The sequence below is a fragment of the Coturnix japonica genome, chromosome 3, assembly GCF_001577835.2.
Source record: "Coturnix japonica isolate 7356 chromosome 3, Coturnix japonica 2.1, whole genome shotgun sequence".
NCBI lineage: Eukaryota > Metazoa > Chordata > Aves > Galliformes > Phasianidae > Coturnix > Coturnix japonica.
Window position 1 is genome coordinate 19,553,918 of NC_029518.1, and position 16,838 is coordinate 19,570,755.

Genomic DNA, 16,838 nt, shown 5'->3' on the forward strand with positions numbered 1-16,838 from the left:
CATGATCCTTGAGGTCCCTTCCAACCCGGGTCATTCTGTGATTCTGTGTGGTTCTGTGAAATGGAAGTACGCCATATAGTGTACGTGAACAATTCTTAATGCTTTCATCTTTTGCAGGCACTACCTGGAAGAAAGCTTTGTTCTCAGAGTGCTGACCCAGCTGACGCTGGCCTTGAAGGAGTGCCACAGGCGGAGCGATGGTGGGGTCACTGTGCACCGTGACTTAAAGCCAGCCAACGTCTTCCTAGATGGCAAACAGAACGTGAAACTGGGAGATTTTGGGTTGGCTCGGATACTGCATCATGACACCAGCTTTGCCAAAACTGTTGTTGGGACCCCGTACTATATGTCTCCAGTAAGACCTCTGTTTCTTCCCTTTTTTCTTTCTCCCTTTTCTTCCCTCCAAGGTCTGTCTTTTTTGTTAGTGCTGGTTTCAGAGTCTGTTAATACTTTGGAGGATTTAATGAGGAGCTGCATGTCTTAAATGCAGGTGCCTCATAAAGCGTATGTATGTTCTAGAGACAAGATTGTTTTGCAGGAAGTTAGCTTAGTTCTGTACGCTGGAACTATGATTGAGGTAAGCTGAGCTGTAATAGGAACAGGGAAGATAGAATGTTTTGTAGTATCAGTGTAAAGAGGTTATTAAATTACCTGCTGAGAGTGGGGTTTCAATTTGTATTAGAAATGAGCAAGAGTTATTTCCCTGATACAATGGGTTGGCTTTTTTCTTTTGTTGGGAAAATAATAATGTGGCTGAAATATGGGGTTGTGTCAGTTGAGGACTTGATGCAGCATTTCAGTCTCTAGTTGTTACAACAGTTATTTAGTTATTAGCTATTGCAATAACTAAAGGTACTGCTAGTAAGAATTGCTATGGATGTTAATGAATAAGCTCCTCAGAAGCAACCCCAAAAACCAGAGATAAGTTCAGGTTGGAACAGGAGGGGGTGGTGCTGTAATATGAGAAAAGTCTTAGTTAATAAACTAATAAAGATTTTATTCTTTTATTTATTTATTTATTTTTAGGAGCAAATTAACCACATGTCATACAATGAGAAATCAGACATCTGGTCTCTAGGGTGTCTTCTTTATGAGTTATGTGCTCTCACGTAAGTATAGTAGAGTGCTAAGTAATGTGGAAGCGTAACTGTTAATGTACATATCATTACTCTTCATATCAAGAGGAGCTTAAAGGATTTGGGGATGAGTCCTAGGTTTTTATTTCTGTACTTGCCTTGACAGTGAGTAAGCAGTCTTTGCTTATTTCTTAGTCTGACACTTGAATGAAAATAAGTCCTGTAAAACTAGTGAGATAATTCAAGAAAAATACTGTTCTTCAGGCCTCCGTTTACAGCTTACAACCAGAAGGAGCTGGCAGAAAAAATAAGGGAGGGGAAGTTCAGACGAATACCGTATCGTTACTCAGAGCAGTTGAATGAACTTCTCAAAGAGATGCTGAACTTAAAGGTAAGAATCAGTTCTTAATTTTCTGCCTATGATATGAGCTAGTATTGAAGTACTGGGTTTCCTCCTCAGTTTATGAAACAATCTAATCTGCAGCAGTGGTTGCCATCATCTTGTCACCAGCAATATTACCTGCTTAGAAAGGTGGGAAACACTGCTTTGACTATACTTAAAAAGAAAAAAGAAGGGAGTGAGCAGCATCAGCAGCTCAAGAATTACTCTAGGTTAACAGGGTGTGAAATAGTGTCTCAGTATGGCCTATTGGAATTATCTAATGACATACTTCAGCAAGGCCTAACTTTAGGATTAAAATTGTTCCACCAAGCTGTATAACGAACCTAAATCTCTAACAGATGTGGATTCTTCAAGTTCCCCACCCATTTAGGCTCTGAAAGGAATAGATACCTGTGCTGGGATAGCCAGACTTGTGGCTTCTGGTGCTGAAGGCTGGTAACAGTCTCCTACCTCAGCTTTTGTCTGGTTAAATTAGTACAGCATGCCAGACCTTAGCTGTTGCCCTTTCCATGCTTATTTATTTCTTTTAACCAGCTTCTCCTTCACTCTAAAGCGCATCAGCTGGTTTCCACCTGGGGATGCATCTTACTTGGGGATCTGTGGTAATTTTATCTTGATTACAGCTGAGAGTTATAGGTAACTTCTCTCCTTTAGGATTATTGCCGACCTTCTGTTGAAGATATTCTGCAGCATCCCTTGATAGCAGATTTAGTGGCAGAAGAGCAGAGAAAAAATCCTGACAAAAGAGGCCGGAGATCAGGAGAGTCAGAGAGGGTGCAGCATTTGGATGCTCCAGTGAATGAACTGAAGCTGAAGGAGCAACAATTACAAGAAAGAGAGCAAGCCATTAAGGACAGAGAGCAACGACTGGAGCGTATGAAATTTCTCTTTGGGAAGGGGGTGGCAATGGGACTTTGATCCAAAAGAATAAGTGCTGATGATGGAAATGTAGACTGTTTTCAAAACTCATTTCAATGCACTAGGCTGTCACACTCCTGTAGTTGGTACTATCCAAAGACTAAAACAAGAATGCTTGGCCTTAAAAAATCTATACTAGCTTGTTTTTCAGTTGCTAAGATGTACTTGGCAGTTCAGAAATGTAAGCCTGGTCTGTGAAGACTATTAAAATTGAGCAGTGATTAGCAAAGTATGCAGAAAACCAGGGTCCAAATACACTCCTCTGTGCTGCACAGTGTAGGCTGATCTCCATGTACTCTGTGCAGATGAACACTAGCCTTATGCTCACCTTAGGCTATATATTAATGTTGGAGTAAAATATACTTGAGTAAATAGTCAGCTGCTTTCATAGAAGCTGCATTCTACAGGTAGCTTACATGAGGAACAATATAGGTGGCTGAGGTGTTAGGACTTCCTGTCTACATATAATGCTTCTTTACATATGTAGCAGGCTCTACTATATAGGTTTCAACTACAGTTATGATTTTCTGAGCCTGAATAACAGCTACTGTTGAGAGCTGACTTTTCAACTGGCATCTAAATACTTAGTCCTGGCATTATGTTTGCCATGAGATAATGTGCAGAACAGAAATCTGCTGTAGCTTCATTGTGGCATATATTACTTTTTTTTCCTGAAGAACAACCAACATGCTTAAGAGCACTTGTTTGGTGCTTTATTAATGTATTTGTGAAGCTTGTATCTGCGTAGCAGTTACCTTGCTTTGTTTAGAGATAGAGCAGCAGAGGATAAGAACATCTGGCAGGCTATTACGACTGTATTTTTTTTCCACAAGAAAATGTACCATGCATGATCCTTCTAACTTTAATATTACCTTCAAACATTACATGCTATCCTATTTCTACTTCCAGAGAGAGAACGGGAACTCTGTGTTCGAGAGAGGCTGGCAGAGGACAAACTTGCTAGGTATTTTATTGACCTATAATGCCTAGATTAGAAGCTCTACAGCTTTACAACAAAAAAAAGCTTAAACCTTCCTTTTTTTTTTTTTCAAAACAGAGCTGAAAAATTGATGAGGAACTACAGGCTCTACAAACAGCAGAGGACATCATCTTCTGCAGATGGTCCAGGTATGCAGGCATACGAGGAGCCACTTGCATTCATAGATGTAGGCTGGTATGACCAGAAGAATACTCATGATCAGTGTGCTGTATGTAGTCCCATTGTAGCAATAGAAAACCCCATTATCTCTGCCTGGGAAGAGACTCTTGATTTTCTGCTTTACAGGAAGATGTGAACAATGCTCACTTATCAGTGTGAGCGGCCACTGTCAGCCTTGTGTTTTTTTGTGTTGCTAATTAGATTCTTGTGATGAACTAACATAAGTGTTGACTTGTAATCCAAACCTCCTCAGAGCTGTACTTATTTTAGTTGTCCTTTTTATGGATCTTTGACATAGTAAATTTCAATAAAAATTACTTCATCTTTAGTTTCAACTTCTCAAGCCCTCAGAGTGGGAGCTAATATTTGTTGCAAGTCATCCAGCTGTGATCACTGCCTCACTTAGGCTCAGAATACAAAGTGTTATTAATTTAGTTCAGCTCAATTCACAAGATCCAAAAATGTGTTTGACAATGTGCTATAATACTTGACTATTTACATCTGTTTTGTAGGATCTATTGGCTCACAAGTGTTGGAGCCTCACTTTGGCCTTGGTAATATTCAAATCCTCCCCATAATAACTTATTGTGTCTTCTGCTCATTGCACTTTAATAGTATAAGTGACCAACATACTTGATACTATTCTGTTAGGAAGAGCAACAGTAAAAAATCTCGGATGGGGTTATTAAACACAAGATCTGAAGTAATACTACTAGAACAAAGAAATGTGAATATCCTTTAACATGAAGCAAAAAAATCTTTATTTAGTTTTAGACAGAGAAAGCAAGATAAGCACGCATCACTGCCTCTAATATAAATAAAACTGAAGTTGCTCCCCTCAAGAAATGGTTATCATAGTGTGAAAGAACACAAGTAAAACATTCCTGGAAGTTGGTACTATTTGAGTGTTTATAATATACCATCTACTCTAAGAATCCTCTTTTTCCCAACATTTCCTATTTGATCCATTAAAGAATGTAAAATTAAATAAAAACTAAACTTGTTTTGAGCTTTCTGCTGTTGGTGGAAGCATAAAGCTAAACAAGCTTCAGCCCTTCCTTCTGTTCTCTTTCCATTCTATCCCTCTTTCATGCTACGTTCAATTTTCAAACACTGTCTGTTAGTATCAAAACAAAGACACTTGGTGTAGCTAACATCTGTAAACAGACTGTGCAGAGAAGTAAACGTATTGCAAGAGTCACAAGCTCCTGCTCTAGTTTCAGCCCTAGACCATGTCATTGGACATTTCTCTACCAACATTTTCTGTGCTTCCCATTCGTTCAATAGCATTCTTGTAACACTGTGTCTGAAATTCACCTGCAATAAATTAACAAGATCACCTGCTGCTACTTTCTTTAGTTTGCTTCAATGCTCTTTCTCATCACCGGATTGTGTCTCACACAGATTCTTAATTCCTAATTCTTCCTCAAAGTTGGTTGTGTGGCTCACTTCACATTAAAATGGAGTACCAAACTTCTTAGTTTCCATGAGCATGTTCTAATGTTATTTCTGCAGAGGAACAGTTCTCTTCATTCAAAGTGGTATTTCCTTAAGCACTCTTCAGAAGCTGCAGTGCATATACCCTTCTATTGCAATCATTTTAAAAGCTCATTTTCAAATTTTCCCCCCAAAATGAGAAAGAATTATTGCCGTAGGCCGAGATGCATTTAATTAGATTACTTGGATCCATAGTTAACAAAACGGGTGACAGGATTAAAGGTTATAAGCCAAGCGATAAATGCTGAGATGCGCTAATTCAGATTCTGTTTGTTTCTTAAGATAACGCACTCCTGCTCCCCTTTTCTACAACAAAGAAGAAGGTCCACTTTGGGAGTGAAGAGAATGGTTTGCCTTCAGTTAATGTGGAGAACTGTCCCCTTCCGAAAGGGAAATGCTCTGATCTCAAAAGACGCCTATATGCTGCGAACCTACGAGCTCAAGCACTGTGTGAACTGGAAAAGAACTATCAACTGAAGAGCAGGCAAATCTTGGGCATGCGCTGAATCTGTAACATAGGTGTACAGTATTTATCTTTTTAGAGATGGCTATATGTATAGGATGGTACTTATGCCTTCCTCTTTTAAGCTGGAACCTACTGAAAACATATTTTAAATCTTTATGGAAATTATTTTTTCTAAGGGCCTAAGAGGTTATGTCACAAAAACAGGTCATTTTGATATCAAACAAACTGAGCTATGTTATTAAAAATATATTTTTTTTTCTTGTCCTTATTTACTACGTGCTGTTTCTCTGCAAAAAATAATAATAATAATACAGCAACACAGATTTTTCTAGATCTGGTGTGAAAGACTTAGCTGAAAAAAGTACAGACATTTGAAGTCAGGGTTAAAATCATGTTGCACATAACGCACAGTACTTGATAAAAGTGTTCATAGGTGGATAAGTTTTGTCTGCTTGTGAATGCTTTTTGGCTCTCAAAAGAGCACAATGATTTTTTGACATCTCCTTCCTCTACTAAAGTGGAAGAAAGACTGAATTATGGAGTTATAGGTGTTGGGAGGGACCTGTGGTTATTATCCTGTCTGACCCTTCTGCAGGTTCCCTAGAGCAGGCTGCACTGGAAAGCATCCATCAGGCAGGTTTTGAAATGAGTTTATAGTCCTTGCTGCCTGGACAGCTGCATGGCATTTCGTCAGCTCCTGAAAGATGTGGTTCAGGGTGTGTATTTGAAGAAGACATCTTCATTGGTTTACCTTAAAAATGTGCTGTAAACTGAACCCATGGGTCTCTCTCCTGGGCCAGGGCACCATCCAGGATATTGGCACCTATCTTTTGGGGAGGGGCACTCTACTTTGAATAGCAAATAATTATTTTCTTGAAGTTTTCAGCCTTCATCTTTCCTCTCACAATCCTCTGTTGGAGTGGCTGCTGATTGCCTTAAGGTGGTGTAAATTTAATAAACTAACTCAGATTCATGAATACAAAAAAGAATACTTTGGAACTCCAGTGCTGGGTATGTATTACCTATGAACATTTGCCTGGGTTGAAATGCTTAAAACATATTGATAGAAAGCAGCTGATTTTATTAACATGCGTTGTCTTATTGGGCCAATATTGCTATTTAAAGAGGTATTCTAGATGTTTTCTATTGTAAGTACTGTTTAAGATGCTCGCACTTAATTTAAGGATGAATCCATGCATTTTCACAGTGCTTGTATATGCAGATTTTTCTGTTGTGTGCCTCAGCTGCAAAATCTGCAATGCAGCTCTGCTGAGATACAGCCCATAAAAGAGCAAAGAGTAGAATATGCAGTAGTTTACTTCTAATATGAAAAAGTGGGGGGTGCAAGTATTTTGTTGGTCACTGTTGTCTGCAAAATACAGGTAGTCAAAGGAGGAAGTAAAAGCAACCAAGAAAAGAGTAATTAATGATACAGGGAAGTCTATCGTTAACTGGCTGATGCTTGTAAGCACTTTGCTTTTGAAAAGGCAAAACTAATAACAAGGCTTGGCTTTTTTCTCTTGGACCGCGTAAGTAGAAGAAATAATTACTGCATTTAGAAGTAAGATATCTTCAGAAGAATACCCGCAGCTTCTCTTTTCATTTGATTCTCTAGTGACCTCAAGATGGTGCTGTTGCCCTGTAACTGTTGGGAACTGCCCATAGACCACTGACACACTACCTAACATAAAATTTAGGATCTGATTGAAGTATGTCTTTGTGTCTTGTTTCAGAAAAGATACTGGTATATTTAGGCTACGGATGCTTTTGTACTTGTTGGTGCAAATAATAATAATGTACACTGCTGGATACTGTGAGATATTGACTACTTTATAGTACTGATATCAGGAATTCTAATAGTGTCTATAGTTGTGGGCACTCAGATGATACAATCTCTGAAATAACAGACTTTTTGTGCACACAGGACACTATTTAGATGAAGGATAGATCAGAAGGGAAGTTGCACCACTTTTTAAAACTGTGGCCCAAATCCCTGATCTTGAGCCTTTGTGTGTGATCTTAATCAAGACCGTCCTGTGCCTTAGTTTCCATCCTTATCAGGTTTATCACAGAGGGGAGCTCAGAGACAGCGCTGGGATCCTTTACAGGTCTGCACTTCTACCAGATATAACACATTTGGAAGAAATCAGGCTTAAATGCAGAGGACCACGAATCTCATTCCTAAACAAGAATATCAATAAATCCTTTAATGCAGTACAGATTATCGAACAGCTAGAGGGAGAAATCTTCAGGAACAACTAATTCTATGTTTTTCAAGGGGGAAATACACATTTTCCCCGTTTGTTCTCACCGATTCTCACCAGGAGGTGGTGCTCTGCCACAAACTGACCCACAGCTGTTTACTGTGAGAATTTACCTGCATTTACCCAGAGGTACAGTGCAGAGAAGCTCCTTGCTAACACTACTGTCCTCACCCGAAATAGACATCGCCCCTCACTTTCACCTCTCATCATCCCAGTGTTTGCACGCCCTTCTTAGTGTGCTGATAATTCATTTCCCAGTTCATTACATTCACAGTCCAAAATACAGCCAGTCCTAGTGATGGTGCAGTGACAGCCTTTGGGCTGAGTCTCTGTTCCTTTCTTTCCTTGTGTAACTTGTGTGAAGCCAGAGGAATCCTAGGAGCCATAAAGCTGTGGCTCTGGGTGTGAGAAGAAGCCAAAGCCTGCCCAGGGAACCTGCTGAAAGAGCCATTCCAACACCATGGAAGACTTTGGCATAATTAAAGCTGTATACATTATAACCCACATCAGGTAAAATAAGTGAGTTTTATTTGTATATTTACTTGAAAAGTTAGGTGAAGGTTAAATATTAACCTTTTCCGACTTTAAAAGGCTCCACAGACCAACTGCAGCACATCATACCGCTTTGTCATTTAATTTCACTTTCAGGCAAATCAGCAATGCTGGGAAGTTACCGTATGTGAGGCAGCAACGCCTTTATCTGAGTTCTTTTGAAGACAAAGCGAGCTTCCGTGGCTCAGCTGCCAGAAAAGGATGAAGTTTTATTGGAAACAACAGTTCTCTGCATCCTGCAAAATGGACTCCTGCCATTTGGATCTTGCTTCCAGGCTGCACCCATTCTCAACTATTAGATCCAAGACACAGATAGTCAGCGGATGTTTAGTGCTTCACACAGCAAGCACTGAACATGACATGCAGTGACTAATAATAAATAGCTCAGTTTCTGCTGTCAGTTTTCATGCACATTTTTTTGTCATAAAACTTGGTCTGCAGGATGCAGACTGATGAGGAGTATGGCAGGTACTTTAGAGGTGCTCAAACACATGGCTGGAGTTAATGATTTTTTCCCATTGGTCACACAAATCTGACAAATCACACAAATAAAACTTTTTTATTTGCAAGGGTAGCTGCTAAACTTGATTTTTTTTTTTTAACTGATTGATCAGCTCTTTCAGCAGGTCCTGCTCTTGTAAGGTCAGCAGAAGGAAGCTTATGCATAACACAATTTTTTGCACCTATATGTCAGTCTGAGTTCCAAGGACACAGCAGAAGCTCAGGAAGCCAATGACAAGCTTTACTTCAAATTCACTGAACCTTTGGCTGGACTTCAACTTCATTAGCATTAGACACTTGTAAATACTTACACTTGTTTGTTCTTTGTGGACTAAGCATTGCCAAAGACACAGCAGGAGCAATTCATCAACCTTTCCTAACAGAAGTGAAGACAAGTCACTTTAGGTAGAGCTCTCAATCTTGGCTTCTACGAAATCGGATTTTCCTTGACAGGATGTCACATCAGTAGCCCCCTGGAAAGCCTGGACAGACCTCTCTGGAGATGTGTGTAGTACTGTGGAACACCAAATACGCTTTTTCTGTTCATCCAACTGCAAATAGAAGTAATATTATATACCTGACCCCTCAGCTTTTCATAGACCATCAGGGAATATTCCAGTGACCCCAGAGCTAGATACCTGTTTAGGTCATCCAAGAAGTAGAGATGCCTGACAAACATGGGTGTTAAAGTCGCAGACAGACTTGAGAGCTAATTACCAGTTAAAGCCTTTTCTGACTGCTACTAATCAATCGTTAGATGCCACTGGGGAAGGATAATATGGGCTTTCTGAGTCTTGGATGATAACACAAACAAAGCCGCCAGGGCAAGTGGCAGATCATGACAGATAATGATTTTGTGGGAGGTGAAGCAAATACCTCCTATGGCAACGATCCATGGAATTAGCTTGAGCTGGATGCAAGTGCTTTGTGGTTGCAACTAAAAGCAGGAGGAAGCATTAGCATTAAAGAAAATGATACAATCAAGGAAGTATTCAGTTGATTGAAAAAAATAACTTAGCTTTATAAGAATTATTATAGTCTTATCTTTAGGGCACATTTTGAGTTTCTCTCTCCTGGTGAACTGAAAGCAAGGAGAAACTCCTCACCGTCATGCTGGTTTCTAGAGGCACCAGCGTGATCAGACAAGAGCTGCTATATGATGCACCTGAATGGATCCAGCTACCTGTAAGGTATCAATCATCTATTTTTATTCAGTCTAGTTCGTTCATTCAGTTTCATTCACTCATCCATGCGACGGGCACAGATCAGCACTGTGATGAATTCAGGTGAGTGACAAAAAGCACGTCACTAAATCTCTGTGTAAGATGACACAAGAATTCCCTTCCCTAAATGTCCCACTTTTCCTCAAAACCAAATCCCTGCTTTGACACTTGATGTTTCAAAATTAGATTGGTGTCCACAGCGGAACTTTGCCTCTGTGCAAAGCCACAGCCAGTGAACCTCCACATGTTTTCAAATAGGGAAAGGCCATGAAACTATTCATTCTTGTTACTGATTTTAACTAAGGGACCGAAAACTGGACCCTGCACTGCCTAAGCACAGGGAATTTGTCTGGGCAGAGCCCTACAAGCCTTATTTCAGAAGCCTGAAAGGGAATTCGTGAAGGAACAACCACAGCCTTCATTTGTGCATGTTCTTAACCTCTTTCCCTGTTTATTTTGCTGTCTCACGTTCTGACTAAACGAATCCATGGCAGACTGGTCTTGTAACTGCTGCTAATTTGCACTTGCTGCTGGCATGGCTGTGGGTGCAAACAAAACAGTTAACTGTTGGCAAGAAGCGGGGTTAATCACTGTCTTGGAAGCCTGGTGTTCTGCTTGTGCTCCAGGGAATGAGCTCAATTGAACAGAAAAGCCCAGCCAGGGAACTCAGCCCTGGGTTTGTGCCAGGCAGTAACCATGAGTTTTGCTTTCAAGGCTGGCTCTGCAGGAGCTTCTTACATAAAATCCTGAGGCCTGGCTTCAATTGACCAGATGTTCTAATCACCACCTTTTTTTTTAATCCTGTTTCTTACAGTTTAGATTCCAGCTGCAAGGCCACTTTCTGGCAGTGAGACAGCACTTGCAACAAGGATCAATTCTAAGTTTATTGCAATTATCCAAAGCTTACTGCAATTATTGCAGTGATTTACAGTGTATACAAGCAGCCTGCCATATCTGCAGTGCCTCAGTTTTACTATTGTTATTATCATAAAAACATGTACTACCAAAGATGCTGTCAGCATTGTTCCTAATCCAGTATCTCAGAGAACCAGGCTGTGAACAAATATTTCCAGTGACCCTACAGTAAAATGGCCAATAGTTCCCTTATAGTTGGAAGCCTCAACAAGAATAACGGAGAATAAAATCAAATCTTCGCAATGGTAAGGACAACTTTCACTGTACACAAACACAGTTCTGTCATCTACCCTCCTTTTTATTGGCCAAACACAGAATAATTATCCACTTCCCCAGTTTACAGGCTCATTCTCCCTGGTGACTCAGCCTCGGAGGAATGGTAGCGGCTCTCTTTTTTTAGTGCCACACTAAACTCCTTATCATGCTGTAAATCATCCTGCTGTGTTTCAGCCTTGGCAGCTGGGCATGTACCCAGTGTCAGCACTACCTGCTCCTTGCTGCATGTGACATGTTTAGGAACCTGGCTACTGCTGAGGTCCTTTCCTGCCCTTGATAAGTTAAAAAAGAAAATGCAAGAAAAGAGCACTATACATTTTTCAACCAGTGAATTATTCTAGGGAAACTCTTATTTGGGACTTCCATCACTTGGCAAGGAGCCTTTTGTTTCAAGCAGGCAGCTAGGAGAAAAAAAAAACAACTGTCTTTTCACAGTTATTGGGTCATTCTGTGACAACATCCACCCTTCTAATTGTCTTAATTAATTTAATACCAGTCTTCAAACTGACAGCCTGATAGCCTGACTTCCTACTGTCACAGGGTGAGGCTGTCACTGTGTGCACTCCGTGCTCTGTCTTCTCATCGAGGTTGCTCAGATCTGTGGCACTTTCTTTTGTTTTAGGAGGTGGTTACTTCAAAAATAGGAAGGATAATTTTAAGTTATTCTACACAGATTACTGAGAAGGTATCAAGTCATAATATCTGACACCCTTTCCCCTCTTTTTATTTTGTCTGAGTGAATCTTCCTTTGGCATGGGAGCAGGAGTGGCTATTTAAACAACAACAGTTTATTTACAGCTCCTTAGGGTTTTGCTGTCATTTGTCTGGGATGGTAGAGACATTAACCCTAATTCAGCATTGTTGGAAGCGAAGGATTTCCATGTCACTGCTTTTTCAAGATGCATATAGTAAAGACAAGTTTTAATGTGTGACCATTTCATAATCGCTTCTTCAACTATGAGTTTTGGAGAGAATTTTTTGCGAAACCATAGGCCAATAATCATTGCAGCTAAGAAGTCCCCTGACCTCTTGATGTTGTTGCTCACTGCAGCATATTAGTTCAGGGTTTTTCTTTTGCATTGGACCATGTAAAAAATTGTATTTACCTACTGCTGAAACGTTCCCAATATGTGGATCTGAGTGATTGTGGTTGCTCTTGATAGAACACACTGGCAGCCAAGGGACAGCAGACTGCAGGGCTGATGTACTGGGGAATGAGACTGCTTCCCCGTGACCTGGAACCTGCCTATCGCTGCTGGCCAGATTTCAAAAAGCTACTGTACAGTTTATTCGGGAGTCTTTGTTGTGAGATTCTCTGAGTCACAGATTGAGGTTATTTCAATGCTACAGCTCCTAAAGATCAGCATTGGAGCAACAACTTCAGAACTTGCCTTTGAGATTGCATAATTTTTTCTCCAGCTTTCCTTTAGAGCACCTGTGAAGTACAGGTTCTTTTTGGCAAAACACATCCTACTAAAAACTACCATCTCAGTATCCTACTAAAAGCTCTGGACAAAAGCTGAGGGTTTTCCCTTAGCTTCCCAAGCTAAGCCTTCTAACATTCAGGTCTGTCTGACGCCAGAGGGGTGGAAGTATGGGTGCTCACAGCTCCAGAAGGTATCTGCCATACATCAAACTGAGAGGTTTTTAAACCAAGGAAAGATGCTGAAGATCACAAAGCTTAGGGGAAGATTACAAGGCTTTGTCCTTCAACTGTAAATGTGGGAGGAATCCTGGCCCCAGGGGAATCACTGATTCAATTGCGGCCTGGGCTGCATACAAAGTCCTGTGTTTTTGATTTAGAGTGTTCATTCATTCCCAACCCTTTTCCCTCACCATCCCTCACTGCTGCTCTCCCTGGGGATGATTCAGTGGAATAAAGCCATGCGAGTTTAACGCCCATCCAGCAGGAACATTTGAGGACAGACTTGAAACCGAGCAAGTGTTTCATTATTTGCTGGAGAGGAATGTTTTCATGAAGCAGTACCCTTAGGTCGATTGCAAATAATATGCCTTATTAATAAGCCCTTTTAGCTGAAGAGAAATCTACACAAAATGCCCCACTGTCCAAAAATCAAGTGAGGTTGGCAGAAGTAGACAAGACCTTTGGATTCAGCAGAAATAATTAACTGCCTGTTACTTGCTTTTGCATTTTTTTTCCTCTTGCTGCCTTTGCTCTGTCTTGTTTGTTTGGATTATTTCTTTTGCATTTTACATTATTTCTTTTGCATTTTACAGTCACATTATTTTTTACTGGAACAAGTGAAGCCCAGGGTGGCACAATTTGACCACAAATGAGTCTCCAGCATCAGGAAACCAATAGTGTCTTCCCAGGTCTTTGGAAACCAAGAATCCTTACTCCTAACTTTCCATCTGAATTGCATCTGCCTAGACTGTGTGTGCATGTGTGTGCACTACTATGATGCCTCTAACCAACACACAGCAGAAAGATGACCCTGTCTGCAAGACTACGTGCAAACAGATGCCTATGTGCATTTGCCTCGATCATTTGAAAATTCCCAAACCAGAACTTGTTCCAAGCCATCTTGTAAATGCAACTATTTCTCCATTTTATTTTAAAAGTAGCAGCCCTGAGAATTTTTAAGAACTAACTGAATGTAATTAAATTGTCAGGAGAAGCAGATAGCAGCACAGACATTAGCGTATTTAATGCAGGCCAATATTTACCTTGGGTACCTGAACAATCTCTTGATGTAAAGACTATTGTATTCTCCTTGGTGCTTTGCTGCAGGAGCATTCTCCAGCAGTAAAACTGCAAAAGCAGGTTTAATTATTAGCTGCTTTACCTCCTTGGTGGCTTCAGCAGGCTGCAAGCAGGCTTCACAGATAAAGGCATTCAGGCACACCCAAAGGCTGTGTGGGAAGAGTTTTGAAAGAAAAAGCTGGAGCTGACCGCTCCCTCTGAAGGCTCCATCTATCCTAGACAAACAGCTGTGCAGGAGTGCTCTGAGGTCGAGGTGCTGGGCTGAGTGCTGCTGCTCTGGTTAGCTGGCTTGCTGTGTGGGAGGGTCATTTGGCACGCTATCCTGGTGGCCAGAGGGACAGATCCACACAGGGTTCTCTCACTGGGTGGAACAGATAATGCAGAACATGAAACTGGCCTGCCTCTGTGTTTAGTGTTACACAAGACACCTGCGTTGAGCTTGCAGCTCTGTGACAGGGGCAGGGCATCCTGAAGGATGAAGCACTTGCCTGGAGCTGAGGATAGTACACACAGAACCACCCTCGGCCCCCTTTTCTGTCTGTGGTCCTGACACCTGGACTGCCCCAGGGAGGTTTTTCATAGACTGAAAGCTATATGGGATCCACACTTGCTATTCTACCTGTGACTGGATCAGGTGACATGCAAACTGTTGAGTTCTGCTTGCCAGAGAGGGATATATATGGCCCATGGACCTGCATTATCAAACCAGCCAGCACAAACAGGCTGTGACACAGTTACAGCAAGTGAGACAGAGAGACAAAGAAGGTCAGGAAGACACTATGGCATGTGGGGCATGATGATTCACATCAACAAAGAGAAGACTCAGCCAAGCTATACACCCCAGTAGGAATTGCTGGGCCATGTGGCACTGCAGAAGTGACGCAGATGCCCCAGTTGCCAACTCAGGCCAGAGCCAATGCCAGGAAGCCATTAAATATGATGGTGGTTAATTGTAATAACAGAAATCAGGCAGCTCCTCCACTCCCTCCTGTAACACTTCCTAGCTTATACACTGTCTGCACTACTGTGAACATTCCAGGGGAAGCCATGCACATACACAACTGATTCCATGTTCACTTATACAGAGTGACCTGGAGATCATTTCACCCCTGTGCTTGCCTCCCATGGAGGTCTATGTCAGCCCAGCCTATTGAGACTCCTTGGGGAAACACAAGCACAAACAGTATCAGCTGTATTTCTGTGTGCTCATAGGCTGCAGTTAAACCTCCAGAAATATAAAATATCACATGGAAAACCTTTTTTCCCTTTTAGGATTAGACACAAAGTTGTTAGCTCTCATAATCAACAAGAACAGAAGTTCAGAAGACCAGCTGGATGAAGATCTAGGAATTCATTGATTTTTAACAGCCAGCATAAGTACATATGTATTTGATAGCACTGACAGTGATTTTATCTCAATATAGTGATACAAAACGCAAACATCAGTGCATTAACAACATCGGTATGCTGTGATGCTGCTTATCAAATAAGTACATATTTTTGCTTTTTCTACTTAGTCCTTTTCTCACAAGAATATCTTCCTGCATGGAAATTTCCAATGAAGACATAGGCTTTGGTTTATCTAATTATCAAAGGCACAAAGTATGTCCATTATAGGAGGCTAATAAAAGAATAAATAAGCATATTCCTAGAACTCCAGTTGGTACTATATGCAATTCTAAGGTTATATATAGATTACATACAGCAGTTTTTTGCATAACAGCTTGACATACAGCAGGAAAAAGACCTTTACCCCACTGTTAACTAACCAGATGGTATGCATCGTTAGTTGATAAGAGAGATGGCCTTCTTGGAAACTTGATGGATGAACCCTTTGTGGGACAGCTACACTAACTGCTTTGCCATCTCAGCAGTGATAGAAATGGGTCCTCTCCATTGGCTCCGAGGATACTGGGACACAGCATTTAATGCACCCATGCTGATGCGAAATTCATTCTTCCAAACATTAAGACAAAAACATCTGGGTAAATACAAAACAGCTGAATGCAAATAAAGCTTTCAAGAAGCCATGTTCACAGTTGCTATGTACAAACAACCATTCATAATGAACTGCACAGAACTTGCTTGTAAGAAATTTAGATGATGGCTTTTTTTTTGTGAAAAATGCCTGAAGTTAGACTTTTCCATGCTTAATCACATTCACAAATGCCCTGCTTTCCAAAAGTAGCCACCACTCCTGTTTGCTTCCAAGGGAACAATAGTTGCCCAGGACTTATATCAAAACACTTCCCCTGTGCATGTGAATTTTGGCTTGGAGACACAGTTTTGAACATCACATTCCAAGTATATTGGTATGAGCATTACTGTTAGCAGGAAGGGCCACTGGCTACTACTCTTCCTACTGGCATTATTCAGTTTATTTCATTAAATAATTCACTTAACTCACACTTTAATGTATGAATAAGAATAACAAAAAATCTTGTCCTATAGCACACAGAACCAGCACTTGAAGGCTCACCTCATTAGATGCTGATTTAATCTCTGAGCTGTTCACACTAGGTTTTCTTCATAGTCACAGACAGAAATGGGCACTGTAAGGGTAGAAGTTATCTGAACAAATACATAAAATTCTTGGAGGAGATAAATTACACTGTAGTCTCCACTGACAGAGTTTATTAGATCTCCACTGACTCTACAGGGAGACTCATGATATGAAGATATTTGCATCAGCGACCAATTCCCAGGCATGAGTCCCTCCCTTATTGTCAGTTTGAGACTGTGGTTTCACAATCAGCATAAAGAACTATGGGATGTACCCAGTTTATGGTCACACACTTTTTCCTGCCCTAATCACATGTTCCTGAGTGTCAGCTCTAGCTGCCCTGTAGCCCTAAGCAAATAG

The 16,838-nt window shown here is 40.9% G+C and overlaps 1 protein-coding gene across 1 annotated transcript in view; it reads left to right on the plus strand.

Annotated features, from left to right (window-relative positions):
- NEK2 (NIMA related kinase 2) overlaps positions 1-5,791 on the plus strand; it is a 6,770-nt gene extending 979 nt beyond the window's left edge. The window contains exons 3-9 of the mRNA XM_015857356.2: positions 114-355; positions 1,027-1,109; positions 1,341-1,467; positions 2,134-2,353; positions 3,307-3,361; positions 3,455-3,525; positions 5,336-5,791. Of these exons, the coding sequence (XP_015712842.1) occupies positions 114-355; positions 1,027-1,109; positions 1,341-1,467; positions 2,134-2,353; positions 3,307-3,361; positions 3,455-3,525; positions 5,336-5,559 (1,022 nt within the window). The 3' untranslated portion in view covers positions 5,560-5,791. The remainder of the gene's footprint in view (positions 1-113; positions 356-1,026; positions 1,110-1,340; positions 1,468-2,133; positions 2,354-3,306; positions 3,362-3,454; positions 3,526-5,335) is intronic.
- Positions 5,792-16,838: the final 11,047 nt, after the last annotated feature.